General features: G+C 51.0%; 8 protein-coding genes across 8 annotated transcripts; 4 read left to right on the top strand and 4 right to left on the bottom strand.

The window, feature by feature from the left end:
- Positions 1-252: 252 nt before the first annotated feature.
- TGAM01_v201387 (nuclear distribution protein nudE like 1) lies at positions 253-2,328 on the bottom strand (the record flags this gene model as incomplete). The annotated part of the gene is made up of 2 exons (XM_018804747.1): positions 253-1,926; positions 2,101-2,328. The coding sequence occupies 2 exons, from the start codon at positions 2,326-2,328 to the stop codon at positions 253-255; spliced, it is 1,902 nt and encodes a 633-aa protein (XP_018662015.1).
- Positions 2,329-2,700: 372 nt separating this feature from the next.
- Positions 2,701-3,408, top strand: TGAM01_v201386 (hypothetical protein; the record flags this gene model as incomplete). The annotated part of the gene is made up of 3 exons (XM_018804746.1): positions 2,701-2,825; positions 2,908-3,223; positions 3,322-3,408. The coding sequence occupies 3 exons, from the start codon at positions 2,701-2,703 to the stop codon at positions 3,406-3,408; spliced, it is 528 nt and encodes a 175-aa protein (XP_018662014.1).
- A 927-nt stretch (positions 3,409-4,335) lies between these two features.
- Positions 4,336-9,528, bottom strand: TGAM01_v201385 (hypothetical protein; the record flags this gene model as incomplete). Its single annotated transcript, XM_018804745.2, has 2 exons — positions 4,336-6,071; positions 6,165-9,528. 2 exons carry the CDS (start codon positions 9,526-9,528, stop codon positions 4,336-4,338), a joined length of 5,100 nt encoding a protein of 1,699 aa, XP_018662013.1.
- A 2,338-nt stretch (positions 9,529-11,866) lies between these two features.
- On the top strand, positions 11,867-15,689 carry TGAM01_v201384 (hypothetical protein; the record flags this gene model as incomplete). The annotated part of the gene is made up of 3 exons (XM_018804744.1): positions 11,867-12,006; positions 12,148-12,855; positions 12,911-15,689. 3 exons carry the CDS (start codon positions 11,867-11,869, stop codon positions 15,687-15,689), a joined length of 3,627 nt encoding a protein of 1,208 aa, XP_018662012.1.
- Positions 15,690-17,609: 1,920 nt separating this feature from the next.
- TGAM01_v201383 (amino acid permease) lies at positions 17,610-19,537 on the top strand (the record flags this gene model as incomplete). Its single annotated transcript, XM_018804743.1, has 4 exons — positions 17,610-17,840; positions 17,945-19,230; positions 19,296-19,445; positions 19,498-19,537. 4 exons carry the CDS (start codon positions 17,610-17,612, stop codon positions 19,535-19,537), a joined length of 1,707 nt encoding a protein of 568 aa, XP_018662011.1.
- Positions 19,538-19,744: 207 nt separating this feature from the next.
- On the bottom strand, positions 19,745-21,405 carry TGAM01_v201382 (hypothetical protein; the record flags this gene model as incomplete). Its single annotated transcript, XM_018804742.1, has 3 exons — positions 19,745-20,693; positions 20,750-21,090; positions 21,151-21,405. The coding sequence occupies 3 exons, from the start codon at positions 21,403-21,405 to the stop codon at positions 19,745-19,747; spliced, it is 1,545 nt and encodes a 514-aa protein (XP_018662010.1).
- A 381-nt stretch (positions 21,406-21,786) lies between these two features.
- On the top strand, positions 21,787-22,600 carry TGAM01_v201381 (hypothetical protein; the record flags this gene model as incomplete). Its single annotated transcript, XM_018804741.1, has 3 exons — positions 21,787-21,799; positions 21,869-22,111; positions 22,194-22,600. The coding sequence occupies 3 exons, from the start codon at positions 21,787-21,789 to the stop codon at positions 22,598-22,600; spliced, it is 663 nt and encodes a 220-aa protein (XP_018662009.1).
- Positions 22,601-23,394: 794 nt separating this feature from the next.
- On the bottom strand, positions 23,395-27,086 carry TGAM01_v201380 (hypothetical protein; the record flags this gene model as incomplete). Its single annotated transcript, XM_024548753.1, has 6 exons — positions 23,395-25,423; positions 25,486-26,064; positions 26,120-26,144; positions 26,199-26,381; positions 26,441-26,592; positions 26,650-27,086. The coding sequence occupies 6 exons, from the start codon at positions 27,084-27,086 to the stop codon at positions 23,395-23,397; spliced, it is 3,405 nt and encodes a 1,134-aa protein (XP_024406569.1).
- Positions 27,087-27,645: the final 559 nt, after the last annotated feature.

Genomic DNA, 27,645 nt, shown 5'->3' with positions numbered 1-27,645 from the left:
TGAAAACAAGCCCATAATCATTCATCAACACCTCGTTCGCCTTTCTGTGACCGACCTATACTGCCACAGCGATCAAAATGCAACCGGTTCCCAAAATTACAGACAAGCAATTGAACGCAAAGCGAGAACGAGAAAAATGGATAAAAATTGGCAAATGGGAAAAGAATAAGTGAAAACAGATATCAGGTGGAAGTGATATCTCGGAGAGCAATTCGGCTGTGCAATCTCGATCCAGGGAATAGCTCATTGTACTCAATAAGTCTCGCCCAAGTCGCCCAGTTTCCTGAATCCAGTCGTGCTGGTGCGGCCCGATCGAATCGAGACGCCTCCGCCGCTGATGCTGCCGTTGCTCACACTAATTCGCCTACTTCCGCTCTGCCGCCTCAAGCTTGGACCGGGTATCGTACTGCCTGCTGCGGGAATCCCGCTGCCAGGTGTGGGAATGCCGCTCACCGGTAGCGGCGGCGGGATGCCACTGATGCTTGTCCCTAGGTCGTATCTGGTGGAAAAGGTACCTCGCCTACTAGGCGTGCGGTACACGGGCTCATAGTCTTCTCCTAAGAAGTCGATTCCACTCCTGCTGCCACTAACACTGCCAGAGTGACCGCGACCAGAGGAACTGAAAGAGGACGCCGGCCGGCCAACCGGTGTCCGCACACCTGAGATGGAGCTTCGTGACACTGGTCGCTGTGGGGCCGCCACGCCGTTGCGAGACACCGGCCGAGTATATGATGCTAGGCTGGATGTATGGCTGGATCGTGAGACCGGCCGGCTCACTTCTGAACCCTTGTCGCTGAGCTGGGAGTTGAAAGAGAGTCGATTCACGCCAGATGTGCTTATCCTAGGCGTGTGATTCATCTTGGACGGTGAAGCATAGCTGCTAGTGGGCGTCAAATCGTCCCCGGCCAACGAAGAAGATATCGATATCGACGACTGTGTGGTAGCGCGCCTGCGTGAGCGAACCGTAGGGGTTGACGCATTGGAAGTTGCAGCACTCAATGCAGGCCGAGAGGGAGGGCGAGGCGGAGTATTACCACCGTTGGGAGCGGGGAGCTTGGATCGTACAGAGTGTACTCTGGCCTCGAGGCGCTGCATCTGGGCCGTGAGCAGGCGGATATGTGAGAGTGAGTTGGACGCGGGGACCTTGTAGTTGCTGTTACGGGACGACACGTTTGACCTGGTGTTGGTCGATGAGCGGAGAGATGCACCGCCGCCGCCGTTGCTGATGCTAATCGACGGCCGGCCGCCCGTAGCAGTTCGCCCACCCGTTGGAAGAGCCGGCGTGCTTCCACGGGCCCTCGAGCCGGCATCCACCGACGGCATTCGGGTCCGGCGCATTGTTGAAGGGGCCGGCGTCCGGATCCGTGATGGCGCCCTCGGGTGCGAAGAGACGTCTGACATTGGGGGTGACGGTGGATCCAGCAGCTCGGGAGTCGGCGCGCCCAGGCCTTTGGTAATCTCCATTGGGGTTGAAATAAGAGGCGAGCTCGCAGCCGAGTCGACGGAGATATCCGTCGCGGCCTTGTCGAATGTGGGGGAGCCGAGGAGCGATATGTCGGACGACATGGTCGAATGACGCTCGTACTTCTTGACCTTGTCTTGCATCAGCTCGGCTTCAATCTTGAGCTCGGAAAGCTCCTCTCGCAGCCGCTGTGACTCAATGCGGAGGGCCTCTCGCTCCTGCTCGCCCATCTTGATCTCCTCCTCCATCAGGACCCCTCGCTCAACGGCCTGGTTGAACTTGGACTCCATGTCTTCGAGCGAGGAGGTGGTGTTTCGCGCCTGGCGTTCGAAATCATCGTTGGCAACTTCAGAGTCTCTCAACCTAAGCACCAAGGTGCGGTTCGCGTCTCGTAGTGATGTAATTTCTTTTTCTAAGGAGGCTTGCGCAGCGGCAGTCTCTGATTTGGAGTCTTTGTATTTTCTCTGTGCGGAAACAAGAAATAGAAGTTGGGGGTTAGCCGCTGTACCTGAGACATATAAATGAAGCTATCGCAATTGGAGAGAGGGGGCTGGGTAGAGCTAAAAAGCCCCCTCTCCAAAATCGAATGATAGCTTCGGATCAAATGAAAAAAGAAAAAGAATCGCATCTCAGCTTACCTTCCACTCTTCCACCTCGAATCTAAGGCTATCAGCCTTGTCTTTCAAGACTCTCTCCTGCTTCTCTGCTCGTTCAATATCCTTCTCCAGCTCCTGCTCCAGTTCTCTGCTGGACTCGCGGAACTCGGCGAGCTCTGACTCGAGCAGTTCGTATTGCGCCTTGTACCAGGACAAGGCATCTTCGGCACCGGTAGCCTCGCTGGGAGGCGAGGAAGGCGGCTCAGCCATGGCGGATCAAAGCTATGAGTTATTTGTTGTTGTGTCTTCTCTGGGGTCGTTTTTCTCTCTCGCTGAGAAGGGCGGTGTGGTCATGGAATGCTGTGCGACCTAACTGATGGATAAAGAAACAAATGAAAAATCGGTAAAAGAATGAATCGTTATGAGGCTCGGAGTCGCGAAAATATGTCGTCGGAGCGCTCGCAGTCGTTTGATTGATAAATGTTGAGACAAAGGAGAAACTTGACAAAGTGGTGGTGTATCGTGGATCGTCAAAGAGCGTAATCGTCGGAAAGCCGGCGAGCCAAACTGAGCCCGAGCTAGCAGCAAAACAGCAAGAGAGAGAGGGAAAGACTAAGAGCGGAACGCAAAAAGAGCGTAGAAATGTCGTCGAACGATGAGATTGATTTAATCGCAGGATCGAGCGAGATCGAGGATCGGATCGTGGATCGCGGCGATGCGACCGTTGGCGAAGCCCGTGTTTCGCTGACTGCCTTCACCGGGGGTCAGTAAATGGCTGTTTCAGCACGCTGCCGCCCCATGGACGCTAAAACCATGCGCTCACCGATATATTGGAGGGGATTCCCCAAGGCTCGATTTTGCTGCAAACCGTTTCGATGCGCTGCCCCTGTTTTGCGTTATGCGCGAGCAGACCGAAAGGAATGCCAGAACCAGGAGCCGCGATGAGCGAGTCAAATTCCGCGAGGGTGCGGCGTCGCTGTTCTGGCGGCGATTTCGAGGCGAGGCGAGAGTTCCCAAGCAGCGCAGAGCAGCGGTCGTCGTCCAGGCCGTGGCCGTGAGTTTGGTTTCAAATTCGCGGTTCTGCACGGCCTCAGACAAAGAAGAGGTCCTTACCGTGAGCCGTCGCAGCGTAGAAGCAGAAGCCCGCAAAAGCCTGGATCTGGCGGTTTGCAGGTTGCATGTTCTGGCCCGTGACAATGTTGATGCGACACTCTCCTTGGGGCTGCATCAGAAATGGCGAGCGCTATGCTGTTTGCGGCCTAGGCGGGCCGCGCAGCCATGGGCAACACGGGCTGGCGGCTGTGGCCACTGCTGGCTCGGGCGCTGTTCGCTGTGACTACAGCGGGATGATGGCGGGATGATCCCCCTGTGGGTCACGTGGCGCGCCGCCGTCGTCCACTAAGAACCGCTGCAGGTCAGCGCGCTGCTCCGTTAATTCGGGGTGCAGTCTGGAGCGCAGCGGCAGCCAGCAAGAGCCCTGAATCCAGCACGAACAGCAGCCACAAATAGTGGGCTTTTGCGCCTGCTGCCAGCGCATCCACGCATAATATGCATGCAGCGGCCGGGCCACGAGACGCAGACGCTCGACTCCCGCCGCGTCTGATTGGAGCGGCGCATGCACAGAACTGCAGGCAATTATTGGCATGTAGGCCATGATGCTCGGGTGCATTCGCCGTGCGTCAGATCGTCTCTGGGCGCTGGGGGAGGCTCCATAGCGACGTGCGTAGGGAAATCAATGAGGCCCAGTTATTGTCGTTGATGGCTTCAGCTGACAGCAGCCCGTGACATGCAAACTGTTGGCGGCCACGCGACGGGGCAAGATTTTACTGCTAGACTGTTCTAGTATTTCTTAGTGGTTTTTGTGATAAGTTTGACTTGCCTGTCACTAATATTCGTCTGTGAAAGAAATACGGATAGAAGATGAAAAACCGTGGCATTCCTGTCTTAGTCCAGGGTAAGACTTACAATGGATGGTTTATGCCTGAGCTGTCTGGGATATCACAATGCTACTATCACCCAAGATACACTGCGCGTTGAAACAATTTATTCCATTCTCGCTCTATTTTATACTAAAATTGAATAAAGTCATTAAACCGTCGCTTCGTCCTTTAGGTTAGTCGTCATCGCAGGCAGGCCGCTGCCCAACGTTGCGTTATCGTCGAATAGCCTCACGTCCACCTGCTTGGGTGCCCAATCAATTATACTAAAGTTGCCACCCCTTTAAATAGGTCCCTTGTCATAAACACAAGACTCATGTCATCTGAAGCCCAACTCGTCCTAAGCATTTACCCGTCGAGCCCTAACCTTCGTCTTTTGACTGCTCGATGTTCTGGATCCAAAGTTATGCAGTCGCTCTCCAATCAGATACGCCTCATCCCGAACGCTCGCCGTCCACCTGTTTGTGACTTTAACAAATCCCACGGCATGCTTGGCGAGTATGGCGGCACACGCCGCGATAGGATACGACTGTCTGTAAATCACCGTCGCCGTCACAGCAGCGGCCGCGTCTTCTGGAGCAGAACCTCCAGCAAGACCAGTGTGCCGGATGATAAATCCTGCCACCATTGGCGGTCCGCAGATGGCCACACCGGATATCAGGAGGCCTGGGATGACAAATCCTCGAGTGAGGAGGCGCACATTGGGCCGTAGCCACCATCTACGGCGGATAATGTTGCGGACTGCCGCTGAGGCCCGGCTATCTGGGAATAGCGATGTAATCATCCGGCTGCCCAGCTTCAGGTAGAGCAGTCCCAAAACCCATGACTGGATAACCCGAACTGTGTGGCGGTTGGCTCCCTCGTCCTTCAAGGAAACTGCCGTTGGGGGATACATATATGTATGCAGCGGGATGGCCACGTACAGCTCCATCAGCGCAGAGGTAAGCAGGGGGAACACCACGAGCAGAACAGTATATGCGTAAAAGAGCTTGGCCGTGTGGATAGCGATGCGCGTCATGCGTCCAGCAACCTCGCCCTCGAGTATATCGCGCTCTGCCTCACGAATCCACTTTCTAATCTTTTCCCGTATGGCATGCTGGCGGGCAATGGCGTACGCAGCAGAGCCGAGCAAAAAGACTCCGATGCTGAAGGCGTAGATGTCGTTCGTTCTGATGTAGTCTGGTATCAGCTCCTTGAATATTTTTCTGCCAAGCACCAAGGGTATGATGGTGAACCCAACGCCAGTGACCGAGGCGAACAGCCAGATTAAAAGAATGAATGTGAAAATCCTTGTGCGGAAATTTGGAGGTATATAGACCTGCAGATACTGATCTGAAGAATATATGTCGTCGTCGGCACGGCCATCTTTTCGGTGGTTGCGCTCGCTCACGGTTAAAAACACTTGTTGACCCTTGGGGATCTTGATGCGATCAGACGCGGGGGCTCGAATAAATTTGCCGTCTTTGTCAAGCTGGTGGGAGTCGACGAGATGAGCCTTCTTATGCCGATGAGCTTTCCGTTCGCTGGAACTCATGCGTGTAGTGGGTTTCGAGTCTCCGCCCTCAAAGGTATCGCGCCAGGTCTTTGGAACAATCTTCGCATTCTCAGCTGGTGCATTCTCAGCGTGCGAAAGCTCGAGCAGGTATCCCATATGGGGTATCCTGCCTGCTGGTGTTTCGGCTGGGAGATGCAAAACGCCCTCTTCGTCGACCCTCCTCTCGCCAAAGAGAAAGTATGTGAGCCTTAGAGCCCGGGCACATCTGCGGAACCACCACGTGTACATGGTATGCAGCGCATCGCTGGGCTTGAAGAACTTGACCGCAAGTGGCATGAGGAAGTTGTAGAAGAGCAGGTCAACTGGAAATTCTAGTACCGGCTCGTTAGAGGAGTAGTGGATTGGAAGTGCGCTCGGCATGGCGAATGCCAGGCCCCACACGATGCCACCGAGACACACGATGACCAGGGCTCCATATACGAAAGCAGAGAAGAGGATTTTTCGAAGTTGCGTTGTGAGATTTCGCTCAAGTACGTCACGCACTGGGTGGAACTCGGGGTCATCGGGATCTCTAATGAAGTCTGCGATATGAAAATTGTTAGCCAATCTTTTTTTCTTTCTTTCTTTCTTTTTTTTTGTAGAAAGAGATAATGGAAGGAGGCAATGAAACTCACACAATACGCCTGGCCGCATTATCTTTCGACACATGGAAACGAAAAGAGCAAAGTGAAACATGTAGCCAGTACCCACGAACCAGTGTACAAAAATCGACGTCATTGGATATCTGCAAGTGAAGATGATTCTGCTCGTAAACGTAGTGTTCTCAAAGAGTGGCAGCAAGGCCGCATCGAGAAGTAGACCGCAGTAAAGAGGGAAAACGAGCATCTCGATACTGATGATGAGGATCACCTTCATGATTCCGCTGGCCTGCTGGAGGGATTCAATAACTCCGGTTTCCCACGCATGCACTATTGCGTTTCTCGAGAATGGGCTGCCCTTCTTCAGATACAGAGCACCGATCAAGAACATGGTGGTATAGCCAGCCAGGATGGCCCAGAACCTGTCAAGACTAGACCAATATGTCAACTGCGGATCCAGCGAAGGCCATTCTTCTGCCAGGCTCAGGTCAATGACCCATGAACTGGGTTTTGTAAGGAGAGACGAGACTTTGACGGCCGTCTCAAAGGTAGAGCTGAGCAGAGTCACTGTAGTAGCCATCATCTTGTCAAAGCCAACCGAGTTCACTGTAGTTAGACTCCCGCTGATGTTGGAGAATACGGACACAACATTGCCCTTGACAATGTTGAGCGCATCGTGGCTGACTGCGGAGAAGTTGTGGATTTCCGTTGCTGACATAGGGAAGAAGTCTTTGAAAAGGAATGTGCAGATTCTGCTGCCAGCACCAGTCCATAACGCCCAGGACATTTTCCTGGCTGAAACGATATGGGCCTTGACGGAGCCACCCATGACGGCCGCGAAGATGTCGACAAAGTTCAGCGCGCACCAGGAACCCAAGCCACCAACAAGGAACGTAGCGTCCTGCAGCAATTTCGAGAGCTCGAACAGCAGGCGCACGACCCGCATGGGACTTGCAAGGAGCCAGACAGAGACGCGGCCAATGTTGTAAGGGATAAAGATGCAAGCAAAGATGGTGACAGACACGAGGACGGCGCAGAAGATGGCATTCTGGAATAGACCTGCAATAGGTCCGCGCATGCCAATCAACTCCATGACTCCTTCAAAGTCTTCCATGTCCTCAATTGCTTCAGGGTCCAAGGGTGCGGCGTTGTCGTCCGCAGCGATGCCTTCGCCATCGTCGCCGTTGGGCTCCGCAGGAACGTCGACCCAAAGATCCTCCCGGTTGTTGTTGCCAGCGGCAGCCTCTTGCCCAGCAGCTCGCTCGACCGCTTCCTCGGCAGCCATGTCGTCCAAAGCTGCTCGATGAGCGGCAACTATAAGAGCGCGGGGACCGGCTGGAGGATCCAAGTCGTCCATGTTGCCCCACATGAAGTCGGCAACTTTGTCAGCGAAGCCAGCCGCTGGAACATCACCGCCATTGACGGCTATTTCCTCGGCAGCGCCGTTGGCATGAGGCGGCTGTGGGTCGATTCCATCATCCAAGCGCTGCTCTCTCTCATTCAGATCCGGGAGGGGTTGCTGGAGTTCTCTTGGAGGGTGGCGTTGGTAAATTTCTATATCTGGGAGGCGCCTATAGGCGTCTCGATTCAAATGGCTGTCGTCCTCGTCACCGGAGTCTCTGGACTGTCTTGAGGACCCTCCCGAGGGCTCGTCACCATTGAAGTCTTGCGCAAATTGTTCTTGAATAGCAGGGAGGGACTGGAAGAGTTCATCGGGCTTGTCATCTACGGGAAGTGCATCAAAAGACCATGAATTATTCGCCAGGGGGTTAACCGAGAACTGTCCTTGAAGGCCCTCTGACTTTGAGCGTGGTCTTGAGGCAACGCCAAAGAGATCATCCTCAGGTGCATCTGAAGGCCCTGAGGTGTCGGCATCTGCCTGCGTAGGAGACCATGGCGCTTTTCCTTTCCAGTTAGAGGAGGACTGAAGGGTGTCGTGATCCGAGTCAATCTCATGTTCGGGATGCTCTTGGTCTGCCTCGTCCGTGGCATGCTCATAAGTCGTATTTTCGGTAGTAGAAGCAGATCGCCGAGTAGACTCAACCCAGTATTTAAGTTTTTCTTGCAGACCTTCTTCTTCGACGATTCGCACTACGTCTTGGAGGTCGCCGTTAGCGCGGCCATAAATCCGCTGATAATCAGCGAGACCGCTGGGTTCCTCTGCAACATCGTCTTCATTGGCATCTTCGTGTGCATGAGAGTGTAGTTGATCGTTCTGTAAGGAGGTGTTCGTGCTGGAAGTCGGAAAAGAATCGTGATCGGGCGTCGAGTGGTTCGAAGAGTCTGGAGTCAATGCTTCCTCGCCAGCTGGCGCGAGTCGTCCTGGCGGCACCCGTTGCCAGTCCTGATCACCAACTTGATCGCTGTCTTCCAAAGTTTCATCGTCCGAGTCTGTTGGATGCGGATTTGCTGGTGGCAAGTTCTCTTGCTGAATAATCTCGCCTGGTTCAGGAACCTGAAAGTCATTTTCAGGGGCAGCAAAGGCAGCCCGCATGTTGATTTCTGGCTGTTGCTGGACAACATAGTCTCTGACCAAGATGATGAGAATGAAAGAGATTATTACCAGAATCGTGATAATTTGCCCTTCCAATACGGATACGATGGCTCGATTTAGGCTTGCATTTCGAGTAAGGTTACCAAGAAACCCAACGTTGCTGAGGAGGGTCGTTGCAGTGGCGACTTGACTGGCGTTGTTCAATGCTGCAGATGCATTTGCTGCGTATCCCAGCTCGCCGTCAGAGGCCAGCAATGGAGAGGTGAATGAGTTGAGTAGAAATCGCACAAAGTAATCGGAGACATCTTTGCCCTCCAGCTGACCTACCACGGCTTCGACCTCGGCCGCAGAGGTGGTGGTGGTCGCTAACAGGGGGCTGGCAGGACATGTTCCAATGGCCAAGAGGGAGGGGGGAATTGCCGACATGGTATTGTTGGTCTCGTTGATCCGCGATATGATGGAGCCACCCAAGCCTTCGTCACTGATCCAGAACATGAAAGACCAGACAGCCCTCATAAAGTAGGGAAGCCAAAACACCCAAACGCTGATGGCGACGGCTGCCCGCAGCCACACCAGCAGGTTGCTGAGCAGATGACTGGCCATGTGCTTGGCAAAGACGTGTACGGGCAGCGACTGCGGCATGTCGGGGGCGTACAGCTTGGTGAACCGGAAGGGCGTTTTGCACAGCTCGCAGTACTTCTTCTGCGAGTGCGAGAGCCACTCCATCAGGCAGTCCTGGTGGACGTGCTTGATGCTGCCGCTGCATTTGCACGGGTGGAAGAGCGGCTCTTCCTCTGTGCCTTCGCCACGACATATCCGGCATATCTCGATTGCGGCGGCGTTAGGACGGTCGTCGTATCGCTGTTGTTGGGCCGTGGGCCCGGCGTCCGAGGCGGCGTCCTCCATGATTGACGCAGCAGAGGTGCTGTGCTCTCTGGAGGCTGCGAGGGAGAGAAAACAGAGACGCCCACGATGGGGAAGTTATCGAAGGAGGGAGCCCGGAGAAATCATGGGCTTGAGTTGTTCAGGAAACGTTGTTGAGCGAGACGGGTAGAAGAAAGACAGACAGACAGCCTTTGTGGCGGGTTCCGCGCAAAGTCTCCGCCCCTCTATCGATGGTTATCAAGCGGATCTCGCCTTGGTGGCAGAGCAGGTCGGGCGTCGTTTGGACTGGGAAATGCCGGGGTGTCGTAAGCTATCAATGCTTTGGGTGAAACTGAGGGGAGAAGCGGGGAGTTCTAAATGCAGGAGAATGAATGTGTCGAAGAGGATGGATGAGACAGAGAGTTGCAGAAATTCCAGGACTCAGCGGAACACGGAGAAACGCCATGGCGGGCGTCCGTCTGTGCGTGAGCGGGTAAGTCGCGGGTACTAGCGGAGGACTTGGCGATGGGACTGAAGCTGCATGCTGCGCTGGTATCTACAAAGTAGCGCCGCGTGAAGCAGGAAGAATGTGCACTGTGACTCTAAGTTGGCAAACAAGGTTCAGAGATATGGCAGAATGCTTTGTGCTATATCTTCTTTCTCTTCTGCTAAGGTAAAAAACATCAAAGTATCGGCATCCAATGCAGGTGTATGGATTTGTCATGCTCAAGTCAATCGTTTGTACTGAGTCCTCTGGGTTTGCCTACTATATGGCTACCTAAGTAAGTTGAATAAGTCATATATAGTTGATGACAGCGATTCATCCCGGGTAGTTTGGATGAGCTGTCGTATTCATTATACTTGCTATTCTTTTGGTGATGTGATTTTGACTTGTGTTGAATTACATCTTATCATTTCTTTAATGGCCTTCATGCCGCGTAACCTAAAGGCTGAGTTCTGGATTGTGTATATTAGTTGACGCCTCTTAGAGAAGATGCTTTCCTTTAGTGTGCCCAACCCTATATTCAGCTTCATATTCCCCCCTTACCATGCATCATTCCATTCCTATGCAGCTGCGAAGACCTGAGATTGAAGAAGAATAAATCAAACTTGGTAATGACGCTGATTATCCGGTTGCTATAAAAAGCAGAGTTTTATGCATAGGTTGCACGGCCCTCGCCGCGGCGTTGATGTCATGACGATATCAGCTCCAATGTGGCGATTTTGCTCTCAGCTCGCATCTCACTAGAGGCCACGAATCTCTACTGCGTTAATGCCCACTTGTCCACGCAGGATACTTGCAGTAGTCACATCTGGTATCGCCAGTTAGAATCGGTGCCTTGGCTGAAGACTTGCTGTAGAGGTGCGTTAGTACCTGAACGGCGTTGTCCAAGGCCATCTTCTGCTCATCGATTCATCATGCTTAATCTATATGAGCATGACCACCCGTATCCTGTTGACTGCAGCCAACTACACCCACCTTCGTCTAAGATGGCGGATCTACAGTCTAGTGGCCACTCGGGGGTCCAATAATCGTGCTGTTTCATGTCTCCAGCCCATGTGCGGCTGCTGCATCGCTGATGTCGACGGCAGCCAAAAACAAGCTTCTGGCCAGCGCCGTCAACAACCAAGAAGCGCCATGACGTGTGTTAGTGAGGTAACCAATGCCCGATAGCACGTAGGCGCACGTTCAAAAGCACAAACAGAGAGAGACGATCGCTCCTTGTTTGCGTGTTTGCTCTCGTCTCTGGTGTAATGGATGCCGTGCGCGTCGGGTTATATAAAGCAGCGCTGGCAGCATCTCGGCACCGTAGAGCCGTGTTTCCCAAGCTCCTGACACGGGGCTAATCTCGCAATCAATCCCTAGGCTAAGCAAGGCTCAGAAGCTGTTTCGAGTCCAGGCTTGCGCTGAAACGCCGTGATCGTGTTCCCCGTCTAATATTGAATCCAATCCTGTCAAGTGCAAAAAATCCCCTTCAGTGGGCAGCTTCAGCGCCAGCTCTAGTGGGTCAGCAGAGGTCGATGCTGCCCCGCGGTCACGATGCGGTACTTGTACAGGGATATTTGGGGCGACAATACCTTGCCGCTACTTTACGGGGCTCCCCCATCCAAGGAAATGCTACCTGCTAGGCTGCAGCACCAATCCACTAGAAATATGGTAGGTGCCCTCCACTGGCTTTCAGCGCCTTCTAGCCTCTATTACGTCTTGAGCTGGCCTCTATTTTTTCTTCTACCCTCTTTTCTTCTTTTGTGCTCATCTTCGTTCATGATTCGCTCTATTCACCATTTCCTTCACCCTTTATGCCCTTCTTCTTTCCAGCATCCACCTCGAACTGACCGCCACTCCTAGTACGACGCTGACCGAGCATATTTTTCTCTCATGGCCGAGTCCAGCGGCCTGAAGCCGGGCAACGGCTCCTCGCATGTGAATGGCAAGATGAATGGCCAGACGGTGGGCCACAAACGTCCTGCACCACGCCCACGCGGATTGCTGGGCTGGTTGTTTGGCTCGATTGCTAGGTGAGTGATTGCATCGTGTTTATTGTCTTTTCGCGGGCCAATTGCTGGCTTTGTCCGGCGGAGAGATGCGCGCATCTTTTCCTTCTCCAATTGCGTACCGATGCGCGGGGAGATATCGTGTGCTGATGTTTACATGCTTAGACTTGCGACCTGGGCCGTCATCCTCACGCTTCTGTTCCGCTGCCCTTCTACGCTGGAGGAGTGCAACGAAGATTCTCCTTACATTTGCAAGCCGTATTTCCAAGCCAAAGAAGCCATCGCCCCGTATACGCTGCCCTGCTACGAGCAATATGTTGAGCCATACGTGGACTTTGCGAGACCTTACTACAACTCCGTCGATTCCCACATCCTGACGCCGGTGCGTGTTTATGCCGTACAATATGGTGCGCCCTGGGTTGAAAAAGGCCAGGAGAAAGTCTGGGCCCAATGGGAGAAGCACGGTCGACCTCAGGTAGAGCAGCTGCGCGCCTTGTCCCAGCAGCAGTACGAGGAGTCCATTGCTCCGCACCTGGAGCGCGCAGGCGAAGTCCTCGGCCCCTACTACGAAGTCGGACGCGATGGTTCTCTCCAGGTGTACCATGAATATGTACTGCCGACATACGAGCTTCTACAGCCCTATGCACAGCAAGGCTACAATGCTGCTTCCAGCTTCACTACGGAGACGGCACTGCCTGCTGCCCACTGGACTTGGGCGAGAACGAATGCCTTTCTCAACAAGGCAGTGTGGCCACAGGTTCGAATGGTTTATGTCGAGAACGTGGAGCCTCAGCTTGTTCGCATTGGCGAGCGCTTGGAACGATACAAGAACCGGGCTAGGACCAAGGTGCTCCCCGAAGTTAACTCTTCTACGTAAGTGCTGTCTTGAGTCTTCTCTTATCGCCTCCCCTTGACTAACAGCAAATAGACGACGACGGACGACTACCGAGCCTCCACGATCCTCTTTCAGCAAACCGGCTCCCCAAGCGACACAATTGCAGAGCACAACGGTCTCCGAACGTGCCACGCTTAGCTCGACCTCTAGCGCCGGGCAGCAGCAGTCGACAGAATCAACATACTGGATGCCTGTTCAGCCCCCTCCTCCTGGAGAAAATGAATCAGAGACAAGGCGAAAGGCTCGTGAGATGGTGACGGAAGACCTTGAGCTTTGGCAGAATAAATTCGCTACCCAAGCTGACGAGGGCGCTGTCGATATGGAAGACCGCATCGACGAGCTTGCGAACCGTATGATTACCGAAGTGATTCCCTCTGATGGAAAACCACTTGTTGAGCAGCTCCAAACTACAGTTGATTCGGAGACTGATGGGCTGAAAGCAAAGATTTCCAGCATTGTCGCGGAGAGTGCTGGTGGATCGCTGGAAGACGCTGAAGAGCGAGTCATTGGCGCTATCAGATCTGCCGGCATCGCTATCAAGCAGGCTGCTCAAGAGATTCGGACGTGGCGAGAAGAATACGATGTTGATCTGCAAGCCAGGGTCCTCAGAGCCGCTGATGTCCATTTCCAGATTCTCGACGAGACTAGAAATCTTGCACTGCAGCAACTTGGCATGAAGTGGGCTTGGACCGATGGAGTTAGCTACAAGGACTGGGCAAAGTACCATGAGCTCAAACAGGTGCTCGCAGATTGGACTGAAGACCTGAAACAGCTCATTATCACCCATCCTACCCTGCTCGACGCACAGGATGCCGCGGCATTTGTTGAGGAGGATGGAATGACCATTGCCTCTGCGGCTGCCAAGGAGCTGGCTCGCCTCAAGCAAGTGGCTCAGTGGAAGCTCATCGCAAATGATGCTACAGACGATTTTGATTCTGAGGCAATGGAACAAGCTGCTGAAGCAGTACAGAACCCTCCAGTAGCCGAAGAGTCAGAAGAGTCTGAGAAGCCAGATGTTGATGTTGCCGCTGATGTTGCCGCTGATGAAGCCGCTGATGAAGCCGCTGATGGCAATTCTTCTTTGCCAGTTTTTGATACCGTCCAGGATGTCGTGGATACCATTCAGGAGAAGGTAACCGAGGAGGCCACGCCTCTAGACTTCGAACCCGCCGTCAACAATGTGTCTTTGGACGAGCAATCGCCTGTAGATCCAAGCGAAGCTTCTGATGCTACCGAGGAAGCGACCTCGAATGTCTTTGAACATATTGTGGAGCCCACTGACGTTCCCGCTGAAGACCAGGAGCTATTTACAAGCCAGACCGAGGAACTCCCACAATTTGTTACTGAAAGTATCAAGGAGCCTGAAGTAGAAATCGAAACGCCCCAGGTTCTTGTCAACCAAGTTGAAGATGAAGAATCGAGCCCAATTGTTCCGGAGGACCCTCGTTCGACCCCCAACGATGATGAGGCTGAAACTGAACCTGTCGCCGAACCTGCTACCGAAACTACTACCGAAGAGGTGCTGGAAACTGAGCCTGAAATCCTGGAAGAGGACGAAACTTTTTGGCCACATGAACAAGCACCCTTGGTTGATGACACCGCTTCCGTAAAGGCGACTTTCTTCGGCGCGGCCGCTCAGGTAGTTTCTGGACGAGGACAGCCGATTCTGGACGAGGACGATGAAACCGATGACGACGATTTCCTATCTAGCGCGACTAAAGCCGCTGAGGCAGCCTATTCCAGCGCAGTCTCTTTAGCATCTGGCCAGTATTCGAGTGCAGTATCAATCGTTTCCGCGCAAATCCACGGCACGCCAACCCCAGCCGTTCAAAACCAGCTTCTTTCCTCGGTTTCCGGTGCTTATGACCAAGCAATCGCCGCGGCTAGTTCCCGGCTGCAAGAGGTCGTCGATGCCGCGTCTGCCGGAGTGTATGGCACGCCAACGACCACCCAGGCTGCCCCAACGTTGGTAGACTGGAGCAAAGTAGAGGCGGTTGCTGCGGAACGCCTGAACGAGGGAAAGCTCTGGGCCGAGCTTCAGTACCAAAGTGCTCTTATCGCCATGGGATTGGCGACGGCAACGCCCACTCCAACCGGTGCACTCGAGAAATACTATGAACAGGCCAAATACAACTATTACGCTGGGATTGGCGTTGCACATGACCGCTATAACAACTTCATATCTGCCGCTTCGTCTGCATGGTCTTCGGTAACGGCCACGCCAACTCCGACGCCCATGGCGTTGACTGACTCTGCACTTTCAATGGCCTCTGCTGCGGGCGACGCTGCTGAATCAGCCTACTCCAAGGCCACCGAGAGTGTTGCTTCTGCGATTGATGCTGTGGACGAAACCATAAACTCTATACACGATGCTGCGGCTGAGCAGATCTACAACGCTGGACTAGCCATTGGAGAGACGTGGGGAACTATCGTTAGCCAGCTGAGTATCGACGTGTACGGTCAACCAACGCCAGCGGCGATTGGATGGTACGACAGCCTGGTATCAGACGCCCAGGCAGTTGTAGCAAGTGCTACATCCGCCGTTGCCAAAGCTACTCAAACCGCATCGGCTGGTGCTGTAAATGAATATGAGGCTGTGAGCGAGCTCGTTTCGGAGCTGATTGTTGGCCGAGAGCCTTCCTTTTCGGAGAGTGTACTATCGAGACTTCAAGCCGCGTATGCTACGGCGACGGAGAACGTGGCGAGCCTGGCGAGCGAAGCCAGCGCGGCTGCCGGATCAGTGGGCGACAAGGTGGGAAGCATTGCGAGCAAGGCAACCGACGCAGCGAAGCATGGCAAAGACGAGTTGTAAGATGACGCAGAAATGGGCGGCGCAGTGCTTGAACGATACCCACTATTGTTTCCTTTTTTGTCTGGCCAAAAATGTTGAGAGAGTGCATCGCCAACGCGATGATTTTGGATGTGTTTTTTCTTATATATATGTAATTTCCATGGCATGAACAACCATTAAGGTGGCATTTTTCCTTTGTTATAAGTGGTACCAAACGAAAATATTTGAGTATGTTTTTCTATGTATATTTCTTATGTTTCATTTGAAGGAGAGGATATGAGTGGACTCTACATTATCAAAATTTATGTAATGTACGTTACTAGCATACTTTAAATTTGAAGCCTTTCTTTTTCTAACCTACTTTGTATGGGCACTCAGAGAATAATACTTTTTCTTATTCTTGATCAGAGATTCTGTGCCATTTTACGTTCCGCTAGCGAAGGCATATGTTATACGTGCTGGCCCTTTCTTTTCTGCTTACTTGTGGCGGCGGAGCGAATCGTGGCCTGTCCATACTTGTATACCTACTAGTATTAGTAGACAGGCTGGGCTAGATCCCACTGCGGCATACGGGGCCGAGGTGATGTCATTTCCGGATCCTTTCAACCGAGGCTGTCTGTTTGGCCCTCTTCAGATGTTTGGCCAAGGGCAGAAGAGGCTGGGCGGTCAGTTAGTGCGCATGTAGCAATTTTTAGTACAAGTAACTGTCTGGGGGCTTTTACGAGTGCCGGGATAAAGTAGAGAATTAGAGTAGCGCCACTGGTTTACTACCTTACCTAGGTATAGAGCATGGCAGCGTGGTGGCTTCAGCTAGTTGATTTGTATATTCTAGACTAGATCGATCTCACATCACCGGCCGCATGATGTATCTCTTATGCAACCTCTTTTTCGTCACATTGAATGGATGGACGGCCATGGCCTGTCAAAAGTCTTTCAACCCCACGCCCGCTTCCCCCAACTTTGGTGCTCGAGATCAGCGAGAGGCTAGAGCTAGAGGTGCATTAGCCCTGCAGGCCTGGACCTAACGGTTTTGCTGTTTTGAAAATTTCAATCAAATTTTGCTTGGCCTCGGGATTGTGCTCGTGTGTTCGAAGAGACGAGTTAGATGATTTTCAACAGCAGTTTGATATTTGAGGATGATTTCAATTGGCTCTCGAAATGAGATGTCATAGACAATATATAATATTAGCTTCTATCCCCGGATTTGGCATCGTGTGGGGGAAAAGTCAAATATGCTGCGAGCATCAAAGCCACACGAAGCCCCCCAAATTCCAAAAGTACGGGCAAAAAGATAACAAACGACCTTTACAAGGTCTCCATCTGCCCGTACTTCCTTGCTTTGGTTTCAACGACCAGACCGCTTTCAGAAGCTCAGACGATGAGCTCGATCTGGCCCACTCTATAATAGCAGAGAAAACGAGAGACGAGACAGACCCGCAAACTAAGATAGTCGGCTCGGCTCCCCTCCCTCGGCCCAAGTAAAAATGAATAAATACATGCGGGCGGCTTCATGTTTCCGTAGATTGTCCTCCTCTCTCATCTTTCGGTGGCAATTGTACGACATCAGTTAATTCTTGTCTCGCCCTTGTCTTAGTGTTCGACCAACAACTGCTGCGGCTCTTATCTCGAAAACCCGATTTTATTTTAGTTGAAACACAACCAGAGGGAAAGTCGCGACGCATGGAATTCGTAGTCGAGTTCTTCTCTCTTCTTCTCAAGTCTATACGCTGAAGGAGTCGGAAAGTTACTTTCTGCTCTTTCTCCTGGTGCGCATAGATTGTTTGCGCTCCTCCTTTCCAAGGCCGTACCCAAGGTCTGGAAGCCATTACCGTCTCGCAATTGGCGTAAGAATAGACGATAAATCCCGCCGCCAACGTTGATTTCTGTGGGCAATTCATCGCCAAAGCTGTGAAATTGTCTATAGCCGACAAACATACAAAGATGACTTCTTCCGGTATCCTGCCGGCGTACTCCAGCCAGGGGAAGGAAAAAGCTGGCAATGGTGAAATCAAGGGCGGAGGCGCCGTCACCAACCGTGCCGGATCTCTCGACGACATCCGGGTTTCTCTGTCCTCCAACGGTGACAAGAACCGAAACACGACTCACCGAAATCTCAAGGCTAGGCATATCCAGCTGATTGGTATTGGAGGCACCATTGGCACCGTCCTCTATGTACGTATAGTTTAGTACGCATGTACATTCTCCCTTCATTCACTCACTTGCTCTAGAATCGTATCGGTGGCTTATACGATACTCTGTATTTCCTCATCGTGTAGGTTCAAATCGGCCAAGGTCTCCTCAACGGCGGTCCTGGCAGCCTCTTCATCGCCTTCAGCTTCTGGTGCACTATCGTCCTCGCCGTAACGCTCTGCATGGCCGAAATGGTCACCTACCTGCCCGTCTCCTCGCCCTTTATCCGCTTCGCCGGTCGCTACGTCGACGAGGCTTTTGGTTTTGCGACGGGATGGAACTTCTTCATCTTTGAGGCGGCGCTGGTGCCCTTTGAAGTGACGGCTTGTAATTTTATTCTTCGTTTCTGGACCGATGCGATTCCTACGGCGGCGGTCATTACCATTGTCATCGTTCTCTACGCTCTCATCAACGTGATAGCGGTGAAATGGTATGGCGAGACGGAATTCTGGGCTGCGATTGGCAAGGTTCTTCTCATTGTGGGACTCATCTTTTTCACCTTCATAGCGATGCTGGGGGGAAATCCTCAGAAGGACCGCTTTGGATTCCGATATTGGAACGAGCCGGGAGCCTTTGCAGAGCTGTACTATGAGGGCGCCTTGGGACGCTGGTTGGGTTTCTTACAGTGTCTAATTTTGGCAGCTTTTACCATTGCCGGACCGGATTACGTCTCCATGGCTGCGGGCGAAGCTGAGAATCCTCGCGTGGTGATGCCCCGAGCTTACAACGCTGTGTTTTACCGATTGACTGCTTTCTTCATCTTGGGATCTCTCTGCGTGGGAATTCTCGTTCCGTACAACGACAGTGAGCTTATTGCGGCCTTTGCAAACTCCAAGCCTGGTGCTGCTGCTTCCCCATATGTCGTTGCCATGAACCGCCTGGGAATCAAAGTTCTGCCACACATTGTCAACGCCGCTGTCTTGACTGCTGCTTTCTCCGCTGGCAATTCTTACGTCTACTGCGCGTCTCGTTCCTTGTACGGACTGGCTCTGGAGGGTAAAGCCCCGAGGTTTCTGACTACATGCACCAAGGCCGGCATTCCCGTCTATTGTGTTGGCTGTACTTTGCTTTTTGCACTGCTTTCATTCCTCCAGCTCTCGTCCAACACGGCTGTTGTTTTGAACTGGTTCGTTTCTCTAGTTACGGCATCTCAGCTCATCAACTTCTGCGCCGTGTGCGTGTCATATTTGTGCTTCCACAGAGCGCTCAAAGCACAAGGTATCAGCCGTGACACGCTACCGTACAAGGCGTGGTTTATGCCGTATGCCGCTTATTATGCACTGGTGTGGACATTTGTCATGGCCTTTGTGGGCGGGTATACGGTTTTCTTGCCATTGCCTGGCATGTGGAAAATTGCAGATTTCTTGTTCTCGTGAGTATTTTCGTCATGACAAATATGCCTTCTTAATGGATGAACTGACCTATTTGAAACAATAGCTATGCAATGATCTTTGTATACCCGGTTCTGTATTTCGGTTACAAATTCATTCGCAAAACGGAGATCCGCAAGCCAGAAGAAGTTGACCTTTTCAAGGACTTGGATGAGATTGAGGAGTATCAGAGGAATTATATCCCGACTCCGCCAAGGTATGCTCTTCTAATACTTGTGTAGTAATCTTGGCTAACATGCAATGTCTAGAAATGGATTCGAAAACATCCTTGAAAAACTCTTTGGCTGATTCCAAAACACAATTCCAAAGCACAGCAATCAATCTACGATAGAAGAATAAAATGCTTGGTTGGTGATGAACTGAGTGTTTGATCTTTGTCAATACCTGTATTCATTGTAGATAGATGCATGAATCTACATATTCCTCTATGTACCGCAAAGCTACCTTGCAGACTACCTATATTCCATGACATATCCTAGAAATGAATGCTTTTCTCTAAAAGCTTGTCCCCTCATCTCTATTCTTGTAAGACTCCCCATTCATAAACTTCTTTTCATGCTCGACAATTGCATTCGGAATCCCAATGCCGATGCCGAAAAACACGAAAATCGCCCACTTCCATCGGAACGGGTTGAATGTCACGCAAAAGACGAACCACCAGATCAGCTCGAGATATGTGAAGAAGTCAAAAGCGCCCGTTGGGCTGAATTTCTTCAGCGTGCGTGTCATGTCGATCCAGCGCTCCATCCACCATCGGCTCGGTCGTGTCAGGGGGTCAAGCAGGAACATGAGGAGGATGCGAGTGTAGATGCCAATGTGCCAGTTACCGACAGTACCAATTGCCTCCACAAAGGTGGAGTTGATGGCGGAGATGGATGGGTGTGCTGGAGGGAAGGTCTGCAGGTACCAGTTTGGCGGTCCATATGGATCTTGGAAACAGTCATCAGGAAGGATTGCCAGCGAGGGTCGCTTAAAGCCAGTTGCCATGATGACCATGTCTGCCTTGATGAGCTCCTCGTGGCCAGGGCCGTCTTTTGGAACACCGCGGGAACGACGATTGACCTGGACGCCGCTCTTCTTGAATCCTTCAATGTCTCCGCGGACCCATTCTGCTTTGCCCTGGCGCAGCTTATCCATAACATCAGAGTTGACCATTGGCGTGCCCATGAAGATGCCCTTGTCATGAGTTGGCGCCAGATCCTCCAGATCTCGGTAAAAGAACTTGCGAAGGAAAAACTCGGGGATGAAGGAGAGGAAAGTTTCTTGGCCAAAGACGTTGAGACTGAGCAGCGTGTCTACAAACATGTTTCGCGGAATGATCCATTTGTCAGATCGAGAAAGGATTGAGACCTTGGCTGCGCCGGCTTTGAATGCAAATTCGAGTGCTTCCACGGCGGATGCTCCTCCTCCAATGATGGCGACATGCTTATCCTTGGCATCCTTTCTGTGGCCGTAACTGTTAGCTCGCTGAAATTGAAGACAGTTGATGAATGGACGTACCCAGTAAGTTCGCTAGAGTGGTAGATTTCACCCTTGAATTTCTCCATACCAGGAATGTGCGGCATTTTGGGATCACCGCAAGTTCCAATTGCCGCAATCAAGCCGTCAAATCGACCAAGAGAAGGATCATTGTTGATAATCCATCGCGTCTGTTCGTCCTGCTTGAGGCCTTTGACCTTGACGCCAAACTTGGTCTTTTCGTCCAGGCCGTAGCGTTTCCAGACTTGCTCGACTTGCTCTACAATTTCCTTGCGGGTAGGATACCCGCGTTCCCATTTGACAGAGGGGTGGAAGCGGTACATGATGGAGTGAATTTGGAGACCAGATGTTTCGTTTACTCTCTGTGATGTTTGTCAGCAACTCATTTCATTCTCGTTGTTTTCACGTGAAAGTCAGCTTACGCTCCAGATGCCACCAAGACGCTCCCTCGGGCCCGCCTCGAAAATCGTCACGTCAAAGCCATGGCCAACACAGTGAGCCGCCGCCGACACGCCAGTGAGTCCAGCTCCAATAATGGCAATTCTCGGGCGCTTCAATTCAGTGTTTTTAGGGGGAGCATTAGGGGCAATGACGGTGTTGATGACCCATTGTATCAACTGGTAGAGGAACAGTAGTGGGTGGAAGAGCGGATTCGCAACGCCCTGGTCTCGAGGCATGGCTGTGACTCATACAATTGCAGTTTTTGAGAGAATAATCATGAAAAGAGCGAGACTGAGAGACGGGATACCAAACTTTTATAAACTTTCTTTGCTTCCAAATATCCTCTTGCAATCCTACCATCGTGATTCTGACGTCACCCGTTTCAAGCCGGCTCGGCTCCACATGATGAACTCATCGATGCCGAATCTGGCAACAGTTTTCATCGCGAGATGCTCCCCCTGGTTTGGCATGTGATTGCCAGCTAAGCAGGGACGAATCCCTGAAACAAACGCCAGAAATGACACTCATAACGGTCAAGCTTTGCACATTTCGTTTTTTTGCAACTCCATTCTGTCAACTTCATTCTTTATCGCGTACACTCTCTACATCACATCACCATGGAGAATCCAGGTAATTAGATGAGCCTATCTCTATTCTCTGACAGCTTCATCGTGATCACTAACAATGAATCAATTCTAGCTCAAGAAATCGCCTCAGTCATTGACACTCTCACCAAAGGAACGCCGCAGCAGCAAGAAGACGCGCTCAACACCTACTTTCTCCCCAATGCGTCCTTTATCCACCCTTTTTGTCGCGTGCCCTCCTTCTCACAAGGCTCTATCCCATTGGCAAGAGATCTCGACTCGCGCTGGCTCATCCTCGGTATATACCGCTGGTATCGCACATTGAGTCCGCGCATTGATCTCACAGTAGATTCTGCTGGTACGTTGTCTTCATCTATAGCCGCTCAGAATGAGTGGCGGTGTACTAAAGCGAGCGCCCTTTTGCTAACCTGGAGCCGTAGTATATGATCAGCGCAACAGCAGCTTATTCGTCTCTATTCGCCAGACCTTTTCAATATGGTTTATTCCCTTCCATAAATCCTCCGTCAAGCTCGTCTCCGTCTTGCACCTCGCGCAGAGATCGTCATCAGAGCCTGGACAGCTACCCGCTAAAAACGGCACAGACGGCCGATCGTCATCTGCACTCTCCGGCCCAGGACAAGAGAGACTGAGATACTACATCACCAGCCAAGAGGACCTGTATCAGACAAACGATTTTGTCGCATTTGTGCTGCCATATTTTGGGCCTTTGTTGGTGTTTTTGTGGCAGCTGTATAGTACCGGCCTCTCTGTAATTGGATCTCTCCTGTTTCTACCGGTGTATTACTTTCTGAACGGCAGCGGCGTAAAGGCCAGAAGAGAGGCATAGGTTAACTCGAAGTTTGTTCTTTTTTTCTTATTTACAAGCTTGTATGGGGTATCTTGAATCTTTCTGTATAGTATGAGTTCCCTTGAATGTACGCGTGTTTCGTTTTAGTCTTTCCTCATCTTGTTATTTTCTACCATCATCTTTCCGAGACCCGTCACAAGACTCAATTTAGCATTTGGCGAGTCGGCGCACTCTCCGCTCGTCATTCAACAGAGTGCTACTCATCCATCTTTAAAACTTTCTAGCTTCTTGAAACCTCTCTTTTTAATTATCTCAACGGGATGACTTTTATGGGCTCAAGTCTTAGGAATACTGTATCCAATACTTAATGACTAATACCTAGAAACGCCGGGCATAGTAAAAGCAGATCCATTATATATAGGTTTGGGCCTGACTTAGGCGAAACAACATGTATCTAACACTCGAACAGCTGATACTTCTTTTTAGAGGCATCGTTTTTCAATTAATATGTTCGATATATCTTCCCGCCCTACCTTGATACTTACATCTAATGCAGTGTCTCCATCACGGTCCCGCATCCCAACTTCAGCCCCATATTCAAGCAGCAATTCAACTATTGGCTTTGAACCTTGGCGCACCGCTGCATGTAATATAGTAGTATCGTTCCACCAGTTGCGAGCAGATATTACATCAGCTCCGTTGTCCAACAGCAGCTGAACAATCTCCACTTTGGCGCGACCATTCCATGGGTTAACAGCCTCGAACAGAGGTGAACACCCTTGTTCAAGGTCTGCTTTATGCTCTATGAGGAGACGAACTACTCCGGTGTGCCCCTAATCCAGAGCCTTAGAAATAGGAGTCATCTCATATCTGTTTAGTGCATTGATGTTGGCGCCGTTCTCGAGGAGAAACCTGGATAGCGCTACATGACCTTCCTTGGCTGCCACATGTAATGCTGTCTCCTCATCTTGGCCTTTTATTGTAATATCAGCCCCGTCCTCAATGAGCACCTGCATTGCCTTCTCATCGCCTGCAGTGGCTACCTTGAAAATCTTTGCAGTAGCCAGCAAGGCTTGAGAATTTATCTCTTCACCGAGATGATCCAAAAGATGCCGCACTATGCCTTCATGGCCAATCCGAGCTGCCAATTGCAACGCAGTTTCTCCGGTTTGATTTTTTGCAGCGACATCTGCTCCCTGTTCGAGGAGCACTTGCACAACGATTTCGCATCCCTCCACAGCAGCGAGATGCAGCGACGTCTCCCCGTCCTCGTTCCGAGCATCAACTTCAGCCCCGTTTTCCAGAAGTAGGCGCACCGTTGTATCGAACCCCTCCCTTGCGCTGTGATGGAGCGCTGTCTCTCCCTTATACTCATCAAGCCAGGCGCTGTCTCCAAGCCTCTCAGAAACATCTGCCCCCTCCTTCAGCAACAGTCTAACAAGTTCATCTCGTCTTTGACTTTGAGATCCTGCTGCGGCCCAGAGAGCTGATCCGCCGTTTACATCACAGCCCGTCTTTAGAAGCAGTTGTACTACTTCTACACATCCACCCTGGGCGGCGAGATGCAGCAGAGGACGTCCGCTATCTGTGGTGTTTGAGAGATCAGCGCCTCTGTCTATCAAGACTCTCACAGCGGCCTCTTCTCCGCGACTAGCTGCAGATTCCAGCGGTGTGAGCCAGTGTCCGGCATGCACTTCCAAATTCGCACCTTTGTTCAACAATAGCGTGATGGCTCCTACGTGACCATGTTGAGCTGCCCAGTGGAGTGCTGTTTCGTGGCCGGGTGTCTGCAAATCTATTTCTGCGCCGTTCTCTAGTAGAACTTCGAGCACTTTCTCATGGCCGTTTCCCGCCGCCCAATGCAGGGCTGTCGATCCAGAAGCCACGTAATTAGGCTTGTAGGTCGCCGCATTGACGTCTGCGCCTCTGTCGACCAATAGCTGCACCGTTACTGCATGTCCTCTTGCTGCGGCCATGTGAAGCGCCGTCCAGTTCTGTTTGTTCTTCGTGTTGATTTGTTGGCCAGCTTCTAATAACATCATCACAATTTCGTTTAATCCAAAAAATGATGCCAGGTAAAGGCCTGAAAAGAAGATTGGAAAATAATACAGGTAGAGGTCCTCCTGCTCAATCAATGCATGGAATGAAGCCGCTAAAGCAGTCGGCTGCATCACAAATTTCATGATTAGACCTTTGGTGACTTGTCTGAGCAGACTATTGGCATGGTCTCCCCAGTATCGAGCTGCGTAGCGGAAGAGTGGATAACAAGTATCAATGTCCCATTCAGGGCATTCATTTTGGGTATACTTCTGGAATGTATACCAATAGGGTTTTTCTCTCTTCGCTATCACAAATTGTTCAAGCTCCTCGCGTTCGAAAGACAGGTATCTGAGACAAGTCTCTGCGATGCTTACTTCTAGATGTAAGAATCGCTCAACTTGTTGTCGATCTATTCTCCGTTTGAAATACTCCTTTGTGGTGTAGTGGATGAATGATACTGTGTTGCTCTCAGCATGGCAAGTCACTATGCCAGCACATACGGAGGCTATGACTTCTTCATCCGGTAAAAAGGCTTCGTCCAGCTCTGTGGCATCCGGATCAGCCTCGGCGACCAGGTTGACTGCCAAGCTGTGGCGAAGTTCTTGAAGAGTCAGAGGCCGAGCAGCATAGTAAAGCCAGGTTAAGATTTGTTTGGCCATTGCGACATCGTCGTCGTCCTGATTTTGTATTCTCGTAATAACATCATCATAAGCTGTGTCAAGTTCTTTCAACCCTTCTGGAAGATTTCTGAGAGTGCTCTCAACCATTCCAAGAACGTTTTTCGTGGCCAACAGATCGATATAAATCCGAACAAGCAGAAACCTAAAGCGTTCGTTAGCGCAACCGTATTACGGAGATGAAGTAGTCAGTTCAAGGCGTCTTACATTCCATCCGCTTTCTGCGCAACTGTGTCTATAATAGCCTGGCGCAAGTCGGGCTTTCTTTGAATGTGGCGACGCAAGTTCTTTGAGTTATTGATGCGCGCTTGGAGATAGCCCTCGATCGCATGTCTGCTTGCGTGAATCTCCAAGCGCCGGTCCGTCGCAAATTTGAGTGCAATAGCTGGCAAGTCTCGAGAAGTGAACAACAACTGGGTCTTGAGCGGTAGCGCTTTGAGCTGGTCTAAAAGTTGGTCCCGAATATCGTCAATCTCGCGGTGAGGACACTCGTCGAGCCCGTCGACAACAACAAAGACGTCTGAGAATGTCTCAATAACATCTCGGAGGAACGTGGAGCATTCTCTAAGAGTTAAACGAACAGTTTCCGTGTTATTGCTCTTACGGATTTTATAAAGCTCGAGAAGGCCGCCAGGAACCTTTGGACATTGCTGAAACAGTTGCTGCAAAAGGCTCCCAATCAAATTGGGAACTGTGAGTAGCGCATTGCTGTAATCACAGTATAGATAGGCTATGCCAATATTAGATTGCTTAACCTGCGTCTTTAAGTGGTTTATAATAGACGATCTGCTGTATGCGTTAGCCAAAAGAAGCGAATTCCGTGTACATCTTGGCCACCTACGATAAAACAGTCTTCCCAACGCCAGCTAGATGTCTATTAGTATGGCATAAAGAACGCATCGGAGAATATCATTACATACGCTGCCCTGGGCACCATAGGATCCTGTTGGTTCCGGAGAGCCAATCTTTGAATTCTTGAGTGCTCTGTAACCACTCCCACGTCCCGTCCTGTCGGCCAGGCAATTCGAAGATATCGTGTTGCCTTTTCTCAAATACATCAAACACTGGAGAAAGCCATTTATAAAAGTCTCGAAGATATTCACCTGTTTTCGCACGTAAGTAAACGTACTTTACGACTGCAATATTGGATGATCGAACGTACTGCCATAGATAGACTCTATCGTATCAATTTTGCGATCAATGTCGGCCAGTGAGCTCTGAATGTTCCCAATTCCTATTTGCGTTTTATCCGCCTTAACAGATAAAAGTCTAAGCTGACCCGACACGATGTCAAAGTTTTGCAGGGAGATGTTGCTGCATGACCATCAGAACGCAAGGAAACCGAATTTTTAAAGATGAGATAGTACTTACATATCAAGTATTGTCAGAGTAAAATGCAGCCTATCCTGTAAATCCTCCACAATCTCCTGCAGTTTGATCAATGTGCTTTTCTTGAATGGGTATAGAGCTCTCCGAGCTTGCGAGAGTAATCGCTCGCCTACTGTGTCGCGCAACGAGAAGATTTGGATCTTTTGAAGCTTCTTGCTCAAGTCGGCAATCCCACCTTCACAGAGAGCAATACTGTCATGGACTTTGACAAAAATTTCTGATTTCAGGTCTTGATCATTGAGAGTTGACTTGACAAGTAGTAAAATTTTGGTGAGATCCTGTAGGGAGTTGTATGTTGTGGTGACTTCACTCTCGGCATCTTTCCAGGAATTATAATACTCGAGCAAGCCTTGACAAAGTTCAATTCCAAACGACACGATCCCAACAACCCCAGATGCAACTCCAAGTGCCTCTGCCATGGGGGAGGGAAGAAACTTTGTGGCGATTTATGTCTCAATTTGATGATAATTTTTATGAACGTTTATAACATGTAATACATCAAAAAGAGAAGGAATAGAAAAAAAGAGAAGGGGCGGGGAGAGAGGTAAAAAAAGAAAAACGAAAGTAAGACGGAAAATGAAACAAGGAGGATCGAAAAGAGAAGGGGGGGGGGGCAAACAAGGCTGGTGTCCTGCCATCGTGATTCATTGGATGTCGTTCCTTAGATGATGGACTAAACAGATTCACACACGGCGAATGGCATCGACAGAGTAATATTCTAGCCTGAAGTTCAAACACTTTACCATTGATGGGCAGAATTGCTTGCCGGCTGACTGAAGAGAGCATGCATTCCAGCGCTTAGTAGCGTGGGCGCATCGCATCCGGCGCTTAGAAGCGTCAATGGGCGTATCGCATCCCACCTACATGTATGTACCTTACAATATGTACCAGATGACACGATCCCAACAGCCCAGATGCTACTCCAAGTGCTTCTGCCATGGATGGAAGAGATTAAGATGAGTATGTCTTTAATTGATA

The sequence above is a fragment of the Trichoderma gamsii genome (assembly GCF_001481775.2).
Source record: "Trichoderma gamsii strain T6085 chromosome Unknown Scaffold_3.2, whole genome shotgun sequence".
NCBI classification, from domain to species: domain Eukaryota; kingdom Fungi; phylum Ascomycota; class Sordariomycetes; order Hypocreales; family Hypocreaceae; genus Trichoderma; species Trichoderma gamsii.
Note: the sequence above shows the minus strand (reverse complement) of the source record. Positions and strands in the feature narration are given on the sequence as shown.